Source organism: Vombatus ursinus, unplaced genomic scaffold (genome assembly GCF_900497805.2).
Source record: "Vombatus ursinus unplaced genomic scaffold, bare-nosed wombat genome assembly UNPS02014870.1, whole genome shotgun sequence".
NCBI lineage: Eukaryota > Metazoa > Chordata > Mammalia > Diprotodontia > Vombatidae > Vombatus > Vombatus ursinus.
This window is the reverse complement of record NW_020954648.1, coordinates 794260-817002: the sequence shown is the minus strand read 5'-3', so window position 1 is coordinate 817002 and position 22743 is coordinate 794260. Positions and strand designations below refer to the sequence as shown.

The 22743-nt window shown below is 37.5% G+C and overlaps 1 protein-coding gene across 2 annotated transcripts in view; it reads right to left on the bottom strand.

Annotated features, from left to right (window-relative positions):
- Positions 1-22743, bottom strand: part of MKLN1 (muskelin 1) — a 227549-nt gene that overhangs the window by 86911 nt on the left and 117895 nt on the right. For both annotated transcript variants that reach the window (XM_027842258.1, XM_027842259.1), the window contains one exon: positions 8458-8570. In XM_027842258.1, the coding sequence (XP_027698059.1) occupies positions 8458-8570 (113 nt within the window). The remainder of the gene's footprint in view (positions 1-8457; positions 8571-22743) is intronic.

Below are 22743 nucleotides of genomic sequence, written 5' to 3'. Positions count from 1 at the left end.
TGTCTAAATTCCATTTCCTGGCCTCCACTTTCACATTCCAATTCATGTCCTTCATTGAAGCATGAGAGAAATCAATTTATCAGATACAGACATCATCAAAATTGGCCCTTCCACTGAACCCCATGAAGCTTATTCTATTCTTTTTTTTTTTTTAAACAAACTACTTACTTTTCATATTAAACCTATTTTGGTGATGCTTCTTTCATTTCTTCACAAACACACAGAAATACACAGAAATCTAGCTCTCCATCATCCCTAGCAACCCTCTCCAGTATCTGATAGATTGATTTCTCTCATGTTCCAATTAAGGACAGAGCCAGAAGAAATGAAACTAATTTTTATAATCCCTGACAGGTGGGGGAGGGGAGAGAACGTGGAGGAGAGGAGTATGTAATGGTAATTTCAGTGATTATAGTCACAAGGCTCTAGTTCAGCCTTGAACACAAAATGCCTTGCAAAACTAAGGACATATAAGCAAGTGCCTCCCCTGTATGTCCATAACTCATTGTTTCTTTCTCTTTAACGGGCAGCAAAGGAAAAATACGTATAACAAAATCTGATAAGATTATCCAAGCAAAACTTTTTTAGTATCTGAAGAGAATTTTACAAGAATAAAATGTTTTACATAAATATCAGTTCCTTTTCCTGTAAATATGTGGAAAATTATCTCATGCAGTACTAAAAATATCTAAGACAAACCTTTCTAAAATAAAATAACTGTGATGTGCTAGAATCGTAATAGCAGCTGGCATTTATATAGTGCTCTGCAAACTTTAAACTCTTAACATACAATAAATTATCTCACTTGATTCTCATAACTATTTTCTGAGTTAAATATAACAAGAATTTTTATTCTATGTTAGAGAAAAGGAAACAGAATCAGAAAGGTACAATGACCTGCTCAACTAGTACATATTCACAGGTGGTAAAACTACTTTCTCTTAATTGAGCAGGTGAGTGGTTGAAGATATCTATATATTTATATCTATATTCACACACACACACACACACACACACACACACACACCCCTACTATGTGCAGGGTACTGTATTTGGTGCTAGAGATAAAGAAATAAATGAAAAGCCCTAACCTGAAAAGAGCTCCCATTCTATTAAGGAAGAAAACAAATAAGTATACGCATAATATATACAAAAATAAATACAACATCACTTTGCAAAGAACAGAACTAGGAACTAACCAGATCTGGAAAGGCTTCATATATAAGGTAGTGCTTAAGCTGAACCTTGAAGGAAATAAGGTACTCTAAGGAATAAATGTAATGGGCTACCTCTCTGGAAAAGAACTCTAGCCTAGGAGTCAGGATAACTCATTTTGAATCCTGGTTCTGTGATTTCTCATCAGCTGTGTCATGTTGGCCAAATCACTTAACATCTGTTTAGAAGTTTCCTCATCTTCAAAATGAGGAAGCTGGATTACATGATCTCCAAGAAGACTTTTAAAATTATTATGCTTCTAATGAGCAAGCAGATTTCAGAAAAACCTGGAAAGACCTGTATGGACTGATGCTGAGTGAAGGGAACAGAACCAGGAAAATGTTGTACACAGTAACAGACACACTGTGAGATGACTGACATTGGTAGACTTAGCTCCCCTCAGCAATACAAGAATCTAAGACATCTACAAAAGTCTGATGCTGGAAAATGCTATCCACATCCAGAGAAAGATCTATAAGTCTGAATACAGATCGAAGCATACTATTTGTTCTTTTTTCCCTTCTGTTTTGTTGTGTTTCTTCCTTCTTGCGGTTCCTCCTATTGGTTCTAATTCTTCTTTAAAACATGACTAATGTGAAAATATGTTTAATAGGAATGTATATGCAGCGCCTATATCAGAATGCACGCCATCTTGGGGAGAAGTGGAGAAATTTTTTTAATTTATTATTTTTAGTTTTCAACATTCATCTCCACAAGATTTTGAGTTCCAAATTTTCTCCCCATCTCGCCCCTCCCCCACCCCAAGACTGTGCGCATTCTGAATACCCCTTCCCCTGATCTGCCCTCTCTTCTATCACCCCCCCTCCTCTTCTCTTATTCCCTTTCCCTTCTATTTTCCTGTATAGCAAGATAGATTTCTATACCCCATTGCCTGTATATCTTATTTCTCAGTTGCACATAAAAACAATTTTTAACAATTTTTTAAAACTTTGAGTTCCAAATTCTCTCCCTTTCTCCCTGCGCACCCACCCTCATTGAGAAGGCAAGCAACTTGATACAGGTTATATGTGTGCAGTCATGCAAAACACTTCCATAATAGCCATGTTGTGAAAAACCAACTATATTTCCCTTCATCCTACCCAACTCCCCATTTATTCTGTTCTCTCCTTTGACCCTGTCCCTCCTCAAAAGTGTTTGCTTCTGATTACCCCCTCCCCCAATCTGCCCTGCCTTCTATCATCTCCCTCTTTCTTATTCCCTTCCCCCCTATTTTCCTGTAGGATAAGATAGATTTCCATACCCAAATGGGTGTGTATGTTCTTCCCCCCTTAAGTCAAATCCGATGACAGGAAGATTGATTCACTCCCTCTCACCTCCCCCCTCTTCCCTGCCACAGTAAAAGCTTTTTCTTCCCTCTTTTATGTGAGATAATTTACCCCATTCTATCTCTCCCTTTCTCCTTTTCCCTGTACAAGTCTCTCTCACCCCTTAATTTTATTTTTTAGATATCATCCCTTCATATTCAACTCACCCTGTGCCCTCTTGTCTATTTATATATTCCTTCCAACTACTCTAACACTGGCAAAAATCTCATGAGTTACAAATATCATCTTTCCATGTAAGTATGTAAACAGTTCAACTTTAATAAATCCCTTATGATTTCTCTTTCCTTGCTTCTCTTGAGTCTTGTTTTTAAAAGTCAAATTTTCTATTCAGCTCTGGTCTTTTCATCAGGAATGCTGAAAGTCCTCTATTTCACTGAATGCCTATTTTTTCCCCTGAAGGATTATACTCAGTTTTGCTGGGCAGGTGATTCTTGGTTGTAATCCTATCTCCTTTGACCCCCAGAATATCATATTCCAAGCCCTCTGATCCCTTAATGTAAATGCTGCTAAATCCTGTGTTATCCTGATTGTGTTTCTACAATATCTGAATAGTTTCTTTCTGGTCTGCAATATTTTCTCCTTGACCTGGGAACTCTGGAATTTGGCTATAATATTCCTAGAAGTTTTCCTTTGGAGATCTCCTTCAGGAGGTGATTGATGGATTCTTTCCATTTCTGTTTTCAGAGATACTTCTAGGACTTGTAAATTTTCACTTCTTCCAAGAAGGTATGATCAAGGATGAGGTGTTTACTCCTTTCCTGGCCTGGACTCTGGTCAATGAGTGACCACACTCTTTTCTGCCTTGGAACTGTGAGGAAGATACCCTCTCCACTGCCATTACAAGCTCCACCACAACAGCACTCCTCCTCGCCCCAGGGCTGCTACCCAAAACTGTGACCCAGATTCAAGCACAGGCAAAGCAAGAGATTCCTGCCTTAGCACCAGCAAAGAGATCCCTGCAATCACCTCTGATCAGCCACCCAACTCCCCCTCAGTCTGTGGGCCAACAGCTCAGAAAGCAGCTGACCCCCCAGGGGCTGCACCAGGACTGGGGCCGGACCATGCTTCTTTCTCACCATGGTCTGAGAGACCTTTCCTACTGACCTAGGTTGTCTTTGGCATTTGTGGGTTGAACCACGAACCACCACAGCTCCCCTTGATTCAGTCCCCTGAGGCCTGCTCCAGGTTCCCTGAGGTCCGGTCTTTGCCTGTGTGGCCCACACTAAACTGTGTTCCTCTCCCATCCTGGTGCAGTAGACATTTCCAATCAACCATCCAGGTTGTCATGGTCTGAAATTTGTTTCATTCTGTCTTTTTGAGAGTTGTGCTGCTCTAGAATTTGTTTAGAGCCATTTTTTACAGGTATTTGGAGGGATTTGGGGGAGACCTCAAACAAATCACTCCGTCATCTTGGCTCTGCCCCCCGCACCCTCCAGGAGAAAATTTAAAACTCCAAAGGTTCTGGAAGTGAATGCTGAAAACTAAAAATAAATTAGTTAATTAAAAAAGAATAAACAAATAAAAATACTATGCTCCAATTTATACTATATTAACAATATTGTAAAAATGAACAATTTTGAAAGACCTAAAAACTCTGATCAATGCAGTGATCGACCACAATTCCAGGGTACCAATAATAAAGAATGTTATTCATCTCCTAATAGAGAGATAATAGACTAAATATGCAGAATGGGATACATTTTTGGAAATGGCCAACATAGGAATTTGCTTTGCTTGACTACACCGAATTTTTTTCTCTCTTTTTTTTCTTTTTTTTTTTCGCTTTTTGGTGTGGCAATCAGGGTTAAGTGACTTACCCAGGGTCACACAGCTAATAAGTGTCAAGTGTCTGAGTCTGAATTTGAACTCAGGTCCTCCTGACTCCATAACATCTATTTTTTAGAAGGTTTTTCTTTTTCTTTTCAGGGGAGGTAGAAAGGGGGGTGAAAAAGCTTGATAATTGGAAAAATACTACAAATAAAATTTTAAAAATCTATGCTCCTTCTCCTCTCTCCCCCCCCTTTTGTAAGAGAGAGAGGGATCTATACTTATGATTTCATCAGGCAGAAAAATCCCCAAGAGGAAACTTCCTATAGCCAGGAGTGGGGAACCTGCAGCCTCAAGGTCATAGGCTCCCCACCCCTGTGACTTACACCAACAGAGGTAATGTAGGCTGGTAACCATTTCATAGCTTATAGTCTTCGTGCTGCCTAGGACACTGAGATTTTAACTGATTTACAAAGTCACAGTGTACTTCTGAGGCAGGAGCTGCACCCAAGTCTTACTGACTCTCTGAGTAGAGCTCCATATCCACTAAGCCACATTGCTTTCCTTGTCATTCTATCAATAGTAGAAGTGGTAGAAATAATTTAGAATATTCCCTGAAGAAAAGATGCATTGTACCAGTCTCATAGCTTCAGAGATCTGCCTATAAAGGTAAAAGAGATCAGTGATTGCTCTAGGAGAACAATATGAGAAAAAAAAGGAAAGAATATATATAAAGATAAAGAATCTGTGGTTTAATAGAAGCAAAGTACTGATTTAGAGCTAGAAGCACCCTTTAATAACACCAAGATCAAAGGTTTGGAATTCAAACGAATGTTACTGTCTGGGAAAGAAAAGATCTAAGAAAGTGGTCAAATTTTATCAAAAAGGAAAGGCAAATAGCTGACAAAACTGTGTCTCCGGTCATATGATTTCTTTTAATTTCTTTATCAGGATATTTAAAAAAAAACTTGGAACCATAAATGAAAGAACCTTAATTTTCTCTCTGTTCCCCCCTAAACCATTTTCCACTGTCAGAGGCAGTTTGTAAACAATTTGACCATCTAAAACAAAACTGCATATGAAACACCTTGGATGAAAAGAACCTATCAACATTACAGAAGGATTATTCTGTAGAGCTACATATCACTCTCTTAAATAATAAATATTTGGAGCAAATTACAGTGGATAAAAGACAAAAACACCATTAATCTAATTCTAACACTTGGACAAGAACATTCATTTATATTTAAGCCAAAATCCTAAGCAAAGATCCTTAACATACCAATGAGGTTATTCTAGGTCTACAAAAATTTATCACATTAATATCATTATTATTAATATCATTAAACAATTTATTATTTATCTGAGTACCACTGTCTTAAAGTTACTTTTTACTTGCATTTCAAAGTCCCTGTCGTTCAAGATGCAGCACAAACACCTTCCTCTGCACAAAGCTTTTCCTGATTTGCTCGACTGCCAGTGCTCTTCTTCCCAAATTATCGTTTACTTCACTGCTTTGTATGTATTTGTATTTATTAACTTTATATTTATGCTGCATATACAAAAGTGTGTATACTTACGGCTTCTCCCATTTGAATGTAAACTCATTTTGACTAGGATTGTTTCACTCTTTGTATTTGTATCTCTAGTGACCAACAATACTGTCACGTACATGTTGTGTGCTTAATAAATAACTGTTGATTAATTCTACAGAAATTTATTTTCAGCTTATTCATAAGCTTTCTCTTTAAGTCAGACATCTGCCATATAGAGTGGCTTTGATCAACATTTTCTCAAAATAATATTTATTAACAAACAACACACACATCCAAGTCACTCTGCAGTGTCATCAAACCTGTTTGTAATGTTATTTAACTGTACACTAACATTTTTTCTGTGGACTTCCTCTACCCTGGCCCATATCATAGTTCTGACCTATCATTTTTAAGGATCGGAGGAATATTAGGTAACATGTATACATGTATTCTAAATGATACCCATACAAAATACATATCACTCTCTCTAAAGCAGACATTTTCAGGTAAAAGTTCACTTCCATTAAATTGGATGATAGTATGAGAAAGGAATAACCTTCACCATTAGACTTTTATATTTTGACACAAATATTTAATAAGATATATATTCTCAAGCCTACAAATGCGCCAAAGAAAACAAAAAGGGAAAGTATCTACATATACAAAAATATTTATAACGTCTATTGTAGCCAAAAAAAAAACCCAAAAAAACAAAACAACAACAACAACAAAAAACACCTGGAAACAAAATGGGTGTCCCTCAACTAGGCACTGAATAAACAAATCATGTAACAGAATCATTTTATCATTAAAAATGATAAATGACAGATTCAGGAAAAACTTGGTATAACAAAACCTGCATTTTCTTGACTCAGCATTCCTGAGTTCCTTGACTTCTTCCTAGTAGAGAAATTCTTTATTTAAGATAAATAGCGGAACAATGAAGAAAATAATCTAGAACATTTTTGTTGTTGCTGTTGTTCAGTAGTCTGACTCTTCACGACCCCATTTGGGGTTTTCTTAGCAAAAATACTGGGGTGCTTTGCCATTTTCTTCAGATGAGGAAACTGAGGTTAACAAGGTTAAAGTAACTTGCCCAGGGTCACAGAGCTACTAAGTGTCTGAGGTTGGATTTGAAAATCAGTCTTCCTGACTCCAGGACTGTTGCTGTATCCACTGCACCACCTAGCTGCCCCTCCAACTCATTTTACAGATGAGGAAACTTGAGGCAAACAGGGCTGGTTACAGGACTTGCCCTGGGTCACACAGCTATTAAGTGTCTAGGCCAGATTTGAGCTCAGGAAGATTCATCTTCCTGACTCTAGGCCCAACACTCCATCCACCGCACCACATAGCTGCCTGCCACCTAGACAATGTAGTACCTTAACTCAGACCTGTACAACTTGGCAGTTGGACCAAAATTAAAATAAGCTAAACTGCTTCAGGCCACAGATAGGTTTTTAGCAGTTCACTTTCCAAGTAAAGGTATAATTAATGATTAAACTATTACTCAAAAACACTTTTTATCAGGACATAGTCCGGAAACTACAATCAGCACACACTTCTTTATGAAGTCACCTTCAGAAAGACTTCCCAGCAGCAGCAATTTCTTTCAAAATTTGAAAACTAACCTTAGTAGCCACCTCATTTTCTGAGTTTACTTTCTTGGAAAACTGCTGTTCCTCACTGAGATTTTTCAACAATTTGGATGCTTTAATTTGTTTTTCATTGGTGTCCAATTTGCTTAAGTCAGTATGTTATAATTCAAAATGGTGATGAAGATTGTATTCCTTCAGAATGGCTATTACTTCTCAGCAAACAAGGCACGATATTTTGTCTCTCGTGCAAGTAAACAAGTATCTATTTGTCCACTCCAGATTAATCACTCTATGTTCTGATTCGATCTTCCATTTCTTTTTATCACCTATTTTACAAAGTCACCCCAAAAACTTTAATGTTAGAACCAAAAAATCTCCACAGCAACTGCTCACATGCCAAAAAATACTGAAATGAATGTCTGACCTTGGAGAGAGCACCAGACACTCATGTAACTTGGAGGGCGGCTGCGCAGCAAGGGAGGGGCAGAAGCCCTCGTGCTGCTGTTGCTCATTGCATAGCGGGCAACAGCTACGTTGGCAAGTGGTTGCACTCACTTTGTTCCTGTTCAATGCCAGTAACAACTGAAAACACAGCGAAAAGATACAACTCTTGCTCCTCTCAGACTAGAGACAGACTGACGATGGTTGGTTGCCATAGGTCATGTGACAAATAGGAGACAGTGAGCAGTGGCAACCTACCAGCCAAGTTTCACGACAGGCACAATAGTGAGTAGTGGAAGGCAGGTTAAGTGGGGCACATGGATAAAACACTCATTTCATCTTTACTTTCTTTCACATCTTCTACATTTTTTGTGGGCTGCCTGAAATCCTTTGCGCAGGCTTGTCATAACAAAATTTGACCACAGTCTCATGCTGACCATGTTGAACTTAGGATAAGAGATATAAATCATCCTGAAAAGAAGAATATATCCATCCATACACATACTATTCCCCAAACTATAATAAGATAGATATATTAAGTATTTCAGAACTTGCCTCTTTCTCAGTGTCTCTAGATATACAAGTCCATTGGTTCTCCTTCACACTGTATGCCCAGAAGTCAGCCAGATCTTGTGTTCCATCCCAGCCACCAAACAAATAAACAGTCTCTATAAATAGAAAAATATGTTGTTTTTTTTTTAAATAAGACAGACATTGTCAAAAGATTACCACCCTCCACTCCTACATTTAGCCAGTAGTTTTGAATACAATATTAGATACCCAAACACAGCTTTGCAGAGCAGATTTTTCAGACTATATTCAGGTCAATTTTTACAAATCGTAACATTTCCAGCAGATCCATCCATATTTATCAGCTTTTTTTTTTTTAAACTCTGTAAGTCTGGATGGCAGTAACATTAGTCCCTAAGAGGTTTTATCTTTTTTTTTGATCTTTAGTTTCCTCTTCTACAAAATAAGGAAACTGAACTGGACAACATTAAAAATCCCTTTGAAGAACTTGGCTTCTAAGGTGCAGCAATAACACATCAAGATAACCATTACTGTGGCAAATTTTACCCCATTTTTTGCCATAGAAAACTTAATAGTGAAAAAAAGTTTTCCAGACTGTCAGATGGTTACAAGAGCTTAGTAGAACTGGAAGGGACCTTAGCTACTATATCTCATAACAAACCTTCAATTAAGAGATGAAGAAACAGAGTTGCAGCCACTTGCCTAAAACTGATTTGGTAAATTTGATTTCAGTTCTGGTTCTCTGACTAAAAATCCAGGGCTCTTTACACTACATAAAGTCACAAATATTTTAGGTAACCTTGGGAATATCAAAAAACATACATCTCTGGTACAGTCAAAAGATGGGGAAACCAAAATCCCTACAGTGACCTGAATTAAGTGTTTGGACACTTCAGATGATCTTAGAAATCACTCCTGGTATCAAAATATTTGTTCTCGGATTAATCTGCCAAGTATATTGACATGTTATGTATTTTATCACACAATTATTTAACTTCTCTGATGCATAGCTGTTTTGTGGAGAGGGGAATGTGTGCGTGCATAGACACAGACACAAACATTCAAGTATGCGTTTTTCAGGGAGGGATGAGAGGTACCAAGAAATATTGATATATCTATACAAAGTTAATTCTTACTAAAGAAAAATTACTTTCCCTTTCCCAAAGTTCTTTCCTGTTTGTAATTTCTGCTTAAGACTTTAAGACTCAGAGAAGGTACCAATCCACATTGGTAAAGGAAGTTCCTTAATGGGAGCTTCCCCAATATCACATAATCGCTAAAAACAAAAAACACCTTTATTATTTTTGCTGTTACTACAATTTCCCCAGCTTCATCAGTTTCTTTTTTTTTGCGGGGGTGGGGCACTCAGTTAAATGACTTGCCCAGGGTCACACAGCTAGTGTTGGAGGCCAGATTTGAACTCAGGTCCTCCTGACTCCAGGGCCAGTGCTCTATTCATTGAACCACCTAGCTGCCCCTTCATCAGGTTTAAAAAAAAAAGTTTTCAATAATGTCTTGTTTCTCACATCATCATAGTTATATCCAATGTCATTTATTTTTCTGTTGCAGAGAGTAATCTCCTATTACAAACAGTATTTTTTAAAAAAAGAAAAAAAAATCAGCACAACTGATTAATGTACTGAAAAAGTTTGAAAATAAGGCAATGTCTAACATATGTCAACTCCTCACCTTCATGAAGGGTGGGTTGGAGATGTCCTCTCACATCTCTCCAATCAAGTCATGCTTGATCTTCATGATTTCAATACATTCACTATTGAATTTTTGGCATTCTTTCCATTTATGTTGCTGTAGTTATTGTACATGTTGTTTACATGGCTCTATTTACATATAGATCTTTTACACCCCAGTAACATTCCATTACATTTATGTTCCACAATTTATTTAGTCATTCCCCAATTAATGGGCATCTTCTTTGTGCCCAAATCTTAGCACAGATAGTGCTGCTATAAAAATTTTGGTGTAAATGGGGACTTTCTTCTTAACTATGGCGTCATATGGACATTTTAGTCACTTTATTTGCATCATTCCAAATTGCTTTCCAAAATGGTTGTATCATTTCACAGCTTTACCAACAATATATTAGTGTGTCTATTCTTTCACAACCCCCTAACATTGACTACTGCTGTCTTTTATCACCTTTGAAAATGTCCAAGTTGTGAGATGAAACTTCAAGGTTGTTTTGATTTGCATTTCTTATTATTAGCAATTTTGAGTATTCTTTCTTGTTGTTGTGAATACTTTGTAATTTTTCTTGATAACTGTTTCTTCACATTCTTTGACCCACTTATCTACTGGGGAATGGCTATTAGTCTTTCATATATACATATATGTATATATAAATAAACTGTTGATAGGTACCAAACTTATTAGAAAAATCTGATACAAAAACTTGCCCATTCAACCATTTCCCTTCTTATCTTAGGTGCACTGATTTTGTCTATGCAAAAGCTTTTGAGTTGCATGTAATTAAAGTCACCTATTTTATCTTCTGTAATTGCCTCTTCTCTTATTTAGTTAAGAATACAGCTCCAAACCAAAGTTGTGAGAGCTATATGATTTACGTCTCTTTGCATTTTAAAAAATCATTTTTAATATTAAGGTCGCGTATCCATTTAGAATGTATTGTGGAATATGGTATAAGGTGCTGGTCTAATTTCTGCCAAAAAGTTTTCCAGTTTTTCTAGTAGTTTCTATCAGATAAGTAGTTTTTTCTTAGTTAATTTATATTTTCCACTTCAGCAAACACTGGTTTCCACTGTTTCTGATTCTCCTTTGTCTAGTGTGTTCCATTTTTTTTTTTAACCAATCAGATGGTTCTGATCACTTTTTTATAATGTAGTTTGAGGTCTAGAAGCGTTATTCCTCATTCATTCCTATCTCTTTTCATCATTTCCCATATATCCTGGATCTTTTGTTTTTCCAAATGAATTTGGTCATTTTATCAAGTTTCTATAAAGCATCCTCAATAATGTGATTGGTATAATGGTAAAAAATGAAGATTAACTTTGGTAGCATTGTCACTTTTATTATATTGACACAACCTAGCTATGAGCTCTGGATATTTCTCCAGCTATTAAAGTTGTTCCTTTTTTCTTTAAGGAGCACTTTGCAACTGAATCTACACAAGCCTTTTTGTTTGTTCGTTTGTTTGTTTGTTTTGGTAGATTGATTCCCAGATATTTTAAGTATTTTGTAGTTATTTGGAATGGGATTCCCCTGTCTTTTTTTATTTTATTCTTGGGTTCTGTTATTATTATATAGAAATGCTGTTGATCTTTGAGGATTCATTTTGTAGCAATATCTCAATACTCTAGTACATAGTCAATTTTTGTAAAAGTTAAATATGGTGCTAAAGAATATGCATTTTTTGTAGTCTTACTTAAAAGACATCATAAGTCTTTTTCAACTCTAGTTTCTCCAGTAATTCTTTCAGTTTCATATTTTCTTTTTTGTTCATCTTTCTTTTTGACTTAATCCAAAACTAAGACAGGGATAAAGAGCAAGTATTCAGGATATGAGAGAAAGCACCCTGGGATTTCCTGATGATTACTAAAAAGGCCTAGGAATTTTAATGGACTGAAAGCCAACATGAGTCAAATTGCTACAACTAGTGAACTCAATCAATAAGCATTTATTACGCACCTACTATGAGTTTGAGATGCCTACATACAGTTGGAAATTTTCAATGAGCAGCTGAAGCTGAATATTCATCCGCTCCAAATATCCAGCCTTTTGTTCTGTTCTCCACATAAAACATTCTTTTCCTGCTTCCCACATTCAACTCTCATCCTGAGCTGCTTTCCACCTCTTCCTCCGGGAAAAGGAATCAGTTCAATATATACTACCAGCACTTTTGAAAATAGTATGGTTCCACTCACCATTCCTGTGACTCACTAGATCAAAATTCCCTTCACTGGCCACTAATTCTCTATACACGTCATATTCCCATACTGGGATGTAAGGTCCTAGAGAGCAAGGACTATTTCACTTTTTAATAACTGAATCTCAGCACCTGACATACTGCCTGATAGGGAAAAGGTACATAACAGACGCTTTTTCAATAATCCATATATCAGTCTGAAAGTCATCTATATAGGGATGATAACCAACCCTCTTGGAGCTTATGAGATCAAGAAAATACATGGAAGGAAATGAACATTTATTAAGTGCCTACTATGTGCCTGGCACTGTCCTAAGCACTGGGGAAGCTAATGCAAGCAAAAAGTCGTCAGTCCCTGCCTTCAAGGAACTTCCATTTTAATGGGGGAAAAACAAACAAAAGGAAGCTGAAGGAGGTCAAGGGAAAATGATGTTTTTGAGGTCCAGCAAGTCAGGAACAAGGCCAGGAGCAGAACAAAGGCAGGCCAGCCTTGGCTCGTCCACAAAATGAAGCCTCCAACAAGAACTCCCCAGTTGAAAAGAGGAGCAGGCCTTACAGAGAGATGAGGGTGAAGAGGCTCCAGGCACGGAGAGAAATTCCAGGATGAGCCAGAACTTGAGGAGGCATGATTTTGAAATCCAAAGAAAGTCAGGCTTACTGAGTTTTATCTTCTTTATTTGTAAAAAATGAGGGTGTTGAATTAGATGATCTCTAACATATCTTCTATTTCTACTATTCTAAAACACTTCTATATTCCACAGGTATCCTAACCAATTTTCTCAATAAGAAAGACTTATCACACTCACCACCTGCACATAGATATTTTACATTGCCCAGATTTCAACTAACATAACTTTATATTCTTATTCCTCTGGATACCTTTATCAAGTGTCCTTGACCAGTGGAGGTAAGAAAGCTTAACAATAAGAAATGGCAATGGTCATCATAGATAAATTTTTAATGGACAAGTATTATCAGCTTTTCTCAAATGTTTTTGAAATGTCTACCTAGAATATAAATCCAGTGGGTAGGAACTGTTTAATTCTTTAATTTTTTTTTTTATTTTAGGCAATTGGGATTAAGTGACTTGCCCAGGGTCACACAACTAGTAAGTGTCACGTATTTGGTCTGAGGCCCGTTGAACTCAGGTCCTCCTGACTCCAGGGCTGGTGCTCTATCCACTGTGCCACCTAGCTGCCCCTGTGTTTAATTCTATATCAAATACTGAACCTAGAACCTTTAAATGCTAGAACCTAATAAATGCTGAACACTGATAATTTTTTCAATTACTAAAATAATCATATTTCAGGCCTTAAAAACATCCTTTTGCTATTAGGTAAGTGACATCTAAAAGAATTCCAGAACATCAAGAATGTTATAGAATTTTTCTTCAAGAGACTTCATCTACCATGAAAATCATTTGTCAAGCCTTTACCACAAAACTGATTAACACAACTGAGTTACGAACCTCCAGAAAAAAAGAAGAAAAAAAAGAGGTATATAATTGAAACAGCAATTGACCTTTTGTTGACAGTGTTTCTAGGCACCCTTCTGATAAGGTTACCCTAGTTCATTAACTTTAATAACCTTTCCTCTTTGGCTCTGGGTTCCCAATGTTCCCTCTCAAAAGCAGGTCTCTTTGTACACATAAATTTTCACAGAGCAAAAAAAAATAAAAAAAAATAAAACAAAAACACCACATTTACCACAACAGCCTCATTGATAGCTGAGAAAAATAAAATCTGGCATAGAGTTAGCATCCTATTGGAGTCCAGCCAAAATGTCATTCTGGTCCATGAAAGCTTTGTGGCCCAGTAGAAGCTTAAGAACAAGTCTGAATGAAACAGACAGAAACAGGACCTTTTCACATACCTGAATGAAAATTTAGTAGAAACTAAATCATTTGTAATCATAGGAATGTAATATCAACATGAAAGCAACACCAGAAAAGTATTAAATTGCATGCAAATGATACCAAAAAACATAAAAGCATACAGAAATAAGTTGCTGATTTCTCCTACCCAAGAGTGCTAAAACCATTTATACGAGTGAGGAAAGCAAAAGGAAGGAGAATGAAAAGGAAAAGAAGAATAGGATGAAAAATTTAGAGAACATTTGGCAAATTGTAAGCCTGATGAGACTGCTAGGGCTACAAATCCAATCCAACAAGTATTTATAAAGCACCTACCAGGTGCTGGGACATAATGACCAAATGAAAAACAGTTCCTGTCTTCAAGGAGCTTATATTCTTCTGCAGTGGAGAGATAAAACATGTAAATAGCGAAGTGCATACATGCACATCCACGAGGATCAGTAAAGGGTTTCTGTAGGAGGTGGCATGTGAGTTGAACCTTGTGCTAGGGATTCTAAACAGGAGAGGTGAGAAGGTTGTACATTCCAGGAAGGGAAGGCAGCCTGTGCAGAGGCAGAGGCAGGAGAGCGACTGCTGAGCTTTAGGGGCAGCAAGTGGGCTCATTTGGCCAGAAAATAGCTTGCTTAATGAGAAGACATGTGAAATAAGCCCGAACAAGTAGGCTGAAGCCAGATGGTGAAGGGCTTTCAATGTGTTTTTCAATGTTTTCAAGGAGTCTGTGTTTTATCCTAGAAGCAATAAGGGCAATACTACAGTTTCTCAAGTATGGAGGTGACACACTTAGGCCTGTGCTTCAGGTCATTCTGATGTGGGCAGTAAATGAGAGAGAGGAAACAGGAAGGGGAGAGGAAGGAAATGGAAGGGGGTGAGGGGAGGAGCTACACTGCCCAACTGGAAGTGGCCAGTTGGGTCCCCAGCGGGGCAGCTTGTCCTATTCACAGGTTGATGTTTATCCTACATTCTTGAAGAAGATCATGGCACCAGGGAGGTGATGCCATGATTTGCTAGTGGATTAGATTTAAGTAAGGGAGATCTGTGCAAAAAAAGGAATCAAAACTTAAGAAGAAGAGTATACAGAAGGAAGGAGATAGTGCAAGGTAAAACTAGAAAGGGAAGTAAGGGCCAAAGTGTGGAGGCAAGAACAGCAAGTCATAGGATCTGCACTTCATTCTGGAGGCAGTAAGTATCTGCTGAAGACTTCTAAAATAAGGGAGTTGTGATCAGAACTGCAATGTGAATGATATGTAGGGTTAATTAGAGGTGGAGAAGACTATAAGCAAAGGTAAAAGAGTTACAACATTATAACAACCCGTGCCCAATGTTTTAACTATATTTAAATCTCGTTAAACTGCATTCTAGCTCAGATCAAGACCAAACCATTATTCAGACCAGAAAGAGTAAGATATTCTTACCCTCTCATTGTCTGCTGCTTATTACCTGCTTGAACATCTTATTCACAGGAAAAACTTGGAAATTTCAAGGCAACTCTATTTTCGAGCCCTATAGTTTCTTTCTACTATTGTAAAAAGACCCAAGGTTCAAACTACAACTGTGTCTTCAGATTCTGCATCTTAAAGATAAATTATGCTCTCATTGGCTTAAATTTAACAACATAATCCTCCACAAGTTGGCACATTGTCATTTCATTTCTGAAATTAGAGCAACTCATCTACTGTAGTTCCTAAAGTAAGAAATATGGCCTTGCCCTGAAATTAAGATTATTCATTGGTTGTGAAGAAAAACTGAGATAGGTAGAATAACAGCACTTGGGAAGGCAGTTTTGCTTCTCATTAAAGCAATATTGTTAAGAGAAAAAATTTATTTACTAGATTCGTAGTCACTCTGCAACTCTTCACTTGCATAACCTAGGTCAAATCAGTTAATCTCTCTGGGGCTCAGTTTCTTCATCTATAAAAGGAGGGCATCAGGATAGATTGCTTTATGCCAAGATGGGAAACAGAAGAAAAAATAAACTTACTTTTTAGGCTAAAAGTACACTGAATACAGCATTGAGTACAGAGACAGGGCTGAACTTGTGATTTTATTGAGTCTAACCCTGAATAAGAAAATTCTATTAATGCAAGTCTGCCACTTACATTCTTAGACAGTTGCCAATAGAATGAATGGAGAGGTTAAATGACCACCATAGGGTCACACAACTAAGAAGTACAGGGGTTATTTGAACCCAGTCCTTCTAGATTACAAAGCCAGTTCTTTATCCACTACACCAAAATGCAATTGTACTGCATTTAGTACTGCAATTTTAATTCTTGAGCTTTTTTGTGGGGAGGTAGGGGGATGGGTGGAAGAAGATATAGGCCATGAAATCCATCCATTTTCCATTCACTTCATTAGATCTTTCTCTCTCAGGTTATCTTGACAAGTGATTGAAAATGGGGTCGAAACAGAATCATATTAATGAGGGTAACAGTCACTGATAAGTTTAAAAACAGAAACCTTAAAGACACTTAAAGTCCAGCAACCAGCTGCTTCCTTGAAGCCTAAAAACACTCAAATCTTCCCTATCTTGAAAAACTCTCACCTGATCCCACCACCTCCTAAAGCTACTGCCCTATGTTTCTTTTTTCACAACCAAACTCCTAGAAAAGGTTGACCATAGCACTGGCCCTGGATTCAGGAGGACCTGAAGACACATAACACTCACTAGCTGTGTGACCTTGTTAACCCCATTGCTTAGCCAAAAAAAAAAAAAAAAAGAAAAGAAAAAGTTGACCATTTTTATAACTTTCACTTCCTCTCCTACCGTGTCTTACAATCTAGCTTTTGACTGCTTTACTTAACTAAAACTACTCTATACAAAGTTACCAATGGGCTACTTAACTGACAAATCTGAAGGCCTTTTCTCAATCTTCATTCATTTTTTCCCTCCTCTCTGTAGTATCAGAGGCAGTCGACTACCCTGGCCACCTAATTACTATCTCTTTTGGGGGGTCTTTGTGCTCGCTTTTAGTTCTCCTCCTATCTGACTACTCTTTTTAAATCTCCATTGCTCAAGTGCATGTCATGCCCTCTCTGTGTAGATTGCAAAGCTTTGTTATGGGACCTATATTCTCTTTCTTGGTGATCTTATAAGCTCCCATGGGTTCAAATAACATTTCTATGCAGACAACTCTTATATCCATGTTCAGTCTTCTACCTAAGAGCCAGTCTTAGATCACCAACTGGTAGAGGATGGTCAGTGGAAAGCTCCTCCCAGATCCTCCATTTAAGGAAGATGCCCAGGAGAGTCATCTCTTCATTTCTCATCCTGCTGTACTCCTTTGGATTTCATCTTACTCCTCCCAGCCCCCATCTCCACTCCCTGACTTTTCAGCTTCTTTTTATGTGTTGTCTCCCTCCAATAGATTGTCAGCTCCTTGTGAGCAGAGACTATCTTTTGCTCTTCCTTGTGCACTCAGCCAGTGCCTGGCATATAGTAGGTATTTTAATAAATTTTAACTGACTATTGGACATTTCCAACTAAGATGTTCTCTAGGTGTCTCAAATTCAACATGTCCAATTCATTAGTTTTTCCCCTAAACCCATCCTTCTTCTGAATTTCCCTGTTTCTTTCACAGGTACCACTATGCTTCCAGTCACCCAGGTCTGCAGTCTCAGAGTCATCCTTGACTCCCCTCTGTCTACATCTTCCTTTGATTCTATCCTCTTCCTTCAATTCACACAACCACTCCTGTCTGAGATTCTCACTACACTACTGTGATTGCCTCCTACTTGGTGTCCTTGCTTTCGGCCTCTCTCCTTTCCACCCACCTGCCTGAAGTCTGACCACATCGCTTCTCTGCCCCAGAAGTTCCCCTACCCTTATTAATTGCTGTTACCTTCATCTTCTAAAGGATCTTCCTCAGTTAGTTCTGGAGTGACAATTTTTATATAACCAGACAGCTCAAGCACCCCCTTTTCATTTCCACCCCTTAGAATGTTCACAGATTCCTCCTAAACCTCAGCCCCTAATAAAGATCTACTACAATTTCCCCAAATGCTGACACCTCTTGAAATGATTTTGGAGATCTTCTGTATTTTCTTCTGCATCTATTGAGATAATCATAAGATTTCTGTTACTTTTGTTGTTGATATGGTCAATTAAGCTAAGTTTTCCTAATACTGAACCAGCCCAGCATTTCTGGTATATATTCTACCTGGTCATACCGTATTATCCCCGAGATAAGTTGCTGTAATCTCTTTGTTAATATTTTATTTAAAATTTTTGCATTTACATTCACAAGCAAAATTGGTCTATATTTTTCTTTCATTTCACTAATTTCATTTCACTAATATTGTCAAATTTATTGGAATACAGTTGGGCAAAATAGCTCCTAATTACTGTTTTTATATCCTCTTCATTGCTGGTGAATTCACCCTTTTTATTTTTGATGCTGGTAATTTGGTTTTTTTTTTTAATCAAATTAACCAAGGTTTATTTATTTTATTGATTTTTTTTCATAAAACCAGTTCTTAGTTTTATTTATTAGTTTAATAGTTTTATTATTTTTAATTTTATTAATCTCTCCTTTGGCTTTCAGAATTTCCAATTGCTTCTCTAGAGTCTTGAATTTGAAGGTAAAATTTTCTGTTGAGCTCTGTCTAGTCTTTTCATCAGGAAGGTTTAGGAGCTATTTTGTTGAATATCTATCTCCAACCCTGAAAGATTATGCTCAATTTCACTGGATAGTTGATCCTTGGTTGTAATCCAAGCTTCTTTGCCTTACAGTACTGTATTCCACGCCCTCTGATCTTTTAATATAGAAGCTGCAAGGTCCTGAGTAATCCTAACTGTGGTTCCATGATATTTAAGCTGTTTCTTTCTGGCTGCTTGCAGTATTTTCTCTTTGATCTAGTAATTTTGGAATTTGGCTACAATATTCCTTGGTATTTTTAATTTGGGATTTCTTTCAGGAAGTGATCTGTGGATTCTTTCTATGACTATTTTACTCTCTGTTTCTAGGCCCTCAGGGCAGTTTTCTTTTGATTATTTCCTGAAAGATGTTGTCCAGGTTTTTTTTTTCATCATGGCTTTCAGGTGGACCAATAATTTTTACATTGTCTCTACTGGATCTATTTTTCAGGTCAGTTATTTTATCAATGAGGTATTTTTACATTTTCTTCTATTTTTTCATTCTTTGTTTTTGTTTGACTGAGATCTCTAATAGAGTCATTAGCTTCCATTTGCCCAATTCTAATTTTTAACGAATTGTTTTCTTCTATTAGATTTGTGTCTCCTTTTCCATTTGTCCCATTTTACTATTTAAGGAGTTCTCTTCAGTGAGTTTTTGTGCCTCCTTTTCCATTTGGCCAATTCTGCTTTTTAAGGAGTAGTTTTCTTCAGTGTACTTTTTTCCATTTGGCCAAATGTATTTTTTAAGGACTTGTTTTCTACAGTTAATTTTTGTCCTTCCTTTTCCAAGCTATTGACTCTCTCTTGCATTTCTCTCATTCCTTTTCCCAATTTTTCTTCTACCTCTCTTATTTGACTTTTAAAATCCTTCTTGAGCTCTTCCAAGAAGGTTTTTTGGGCTTGAGAACAGTTCATATTTCCCTTTGAGGTTTCGGGTGTGGATATGTTAACAATGTTGTCTTCTTCTGAATTTATGCCTTGATCTTCCCTGTCCCCATGATAAAAATCTAAGGTCACTGTCAATTTCTGCTTTTTGTTCATGGTGTTTGCCTATTCCTTGACTTTTTTTTTTTTTTTTTAAAGCTGAGCTCTCCTGCTGCAGCACAGGAGCAACTTACCCAAGCTTCTTAAACTGGGAGCTCGGGACCCGGTCACTGGCTTTGTGTGCTGGGGCCTCAGGTGCTGGCAGCTGGAGGCTGTAGGGTTTTGGCTGTTTATCTGGTGCTGGTCTGGGGTGAGCAATATTGGAGCTCTTGGGGTGTGGGTGGAAAGTCTGGCCCCTCAGGAACTCCTGCTTACCTAGCCTTACACTCCTTTCTTTGGCTTCTGCTCACCTGGACCTTGCACAAGGATGTTCCACTGCTGGAGGATGTCTGTCAGCCTGGCACTTTGACTCCTGGAGCTGTGCTTCCCAGGAGAATGCCGTCTCATATGGTAGTTTTCTGAGCTGATGTCTACCAGTTCCCTTGCCTGTACTGAAGCACTCAGGGGTCCTGGTGTTGGCGCTTGCCTGCTCCACCACCCTGTGTCTCAAGATCCCCTCCTGGCATACTGAGATGGGGCTTGCTGGGATGCCTCCCATCCTGTACTGCTCTCTCTCCCCCAGAGCAAAAGGGGCCTTTCCCATTAATCCCCCAAGCTGCCTAAGCTACAAGACTGCTGTGCCTCGTCCTTCTGCTGGCTCAGCTGTTCCAGGTGTTTTCCTGGGGTGATATTTTCTCGGCTTTCAGAGGTCAATATGGGAAAAGTGAGAGCGACTCACTCTTTATTCCACCACCTTGGAAACGGAAGTCCTCTTCTGTGTGTGTGTGTGTGTGTGTACATGTTGTCCTGAACCCCATCCCCAATAGAAAGTAACTAATTTGAAGACAGGAATTATTTTATTTTTATCTGTTTCAGGTCAAGTCAATAAACATTTATTAAGCATCTACTGTGTGCCAGACCCTGCCAGTACTATGCTAAGCTGTAGGGAGACAAAGAAAGGTTAAAACAGTCCCTGTCCTCAAAGAGCTCATAACTAATGGGGAAAATGATATGAAAACAATTATATATAGACAAGATGGGGGCACCAGGAAACCTTCCAGAAGAAGGTGGGATTTTAGCTGAGGCTGGAAGTCAGGGAAAGCAAGGGCACAGAGATGCAAGAGTGAATTACAGGCCTAAGGGAGGGACAGTCAGTGAAAACAGCCAGTCAAGAAAGGGAGTGTCTTGTATGAGGGCAAGGAGGTCAGTGTTCCTGCATCAAAGTGTAAGAAGAAGGGGGAAAAGGTATATAATACGCCTGGAAAGGTAGGAGGGAGTCAGTTTATAAGGCACTTGAAAAAGAAACAGAAGATTTTATATATCATTCTGCAGGTAACTAAGAACCACTTAAGTTTACAGAATAGGTCTTTAAATGATTAAGTCTGCTGCCCAGAAATTCCTTAATTCTGAGTAATCAGATGAAAGGGGCAAATGCATGCTTCAAGTATTTCTTATGCTACATGGAACTACAGAAATGCATAGATACAAAGACATCTGTAATTTAGAAACCTAACTCCCATATTCCCTCTAAACCCTTTTTCTTTTAAAAGGTTCCATAAGATAACTCCAGTAAACCCATACATGATTGCATCAGTAAGACAGTGAACACCACCTTCCCTTAACTGCTAAAGAATAGCTAACTTGTTCAGTTTCCAAGGTGAATTTTAAAAATCCCTCTCCACCTCTTTTGTAATACTAGGATTGTGCCAGAACACTTCATTCATTCTCCATGAAAATGGAAGAAAAAGCTTCAAACTGTACATTCTAAATTTCAATGGAAATCACACAAAGAACTACATGGTACAGCGGACACTTAAATAGTCAACAACATACCTTTGATATGTAAAAGAAATTATTCTTCCCCACAACAACAGTCTGAACACTGCATTTTCCTCCTTCCTACTCACCCTACATATCACCAGACACAAATGATCTAAGAGTAAAGGGACAAGGTGTAAGGATTATAATAAACACATCTGACAGACATACAAAGCTAAACAGAATAACACATTATTTCCCAATTATCCTATATAGGTTTGGATTCCCCTTGAATAGTTTATTCCAATCAAACCTCAAAAGAAATCTTTAAAAACTTCCAAAAGGAAAATTCATGCAAGAGTGAGCTCTTCTTTACAGATCCTCTATTCCTGGAATTGTATTAATCTGAAACTACCACTGTATGTTAAAATAACTAAAACTGAAGTATTGCTTAATAATGTAACCAGCGAAAACACATGAGAGGACATGTGGGAACAACTGGTAAGCAACAATTATTTATAATTTTGAATAATTTCAAATAAATTGATATCAACTTACTCTAAATTTCCAAAAGTTTGAGCTGGCACTTTGCACCTGTGATTTAACTTAGTATGTAACACTGAAAGGAACAAACATTATTGCTGAGTGTTGCAAAATCCACTGAGCAAAACACAAAAACAGTAAAGTACTGTTATGCAAACATCTCTACTTTTCTTGGATTTTTTAAAAATAGACTTTACTAAAAAAAATTTTTTTCTTCTGGCTTTCCTTCCTTTCTAAAAGTTACACTAAATTCAAATTTCTACTCAAAAAATGAAAAAGTAGTAAAGTTATAATTCTAAGAAAAAACAAACTGAAGAAAAATGGTTGTCCATTTAAGAATTCACTTTTAGCTAACAAGGTTGTTTACAATCTCATCTTAGTAAAAGCAGAACAGTCTCTCTTATATTCACTATAACACTGGCAATTCTTGGTTCTCAAGGCTTTGCTCATTTGCTCAACAAAGCATATACTTCTTGCTTCTTTAATGCTTTAATAATAACAGCTTTTGTCAGAATCCAAAAAAGAGGAAGGTAATAGCAAATACCCATTCAGGATATAAAATACATGTAAAAGTGGAAT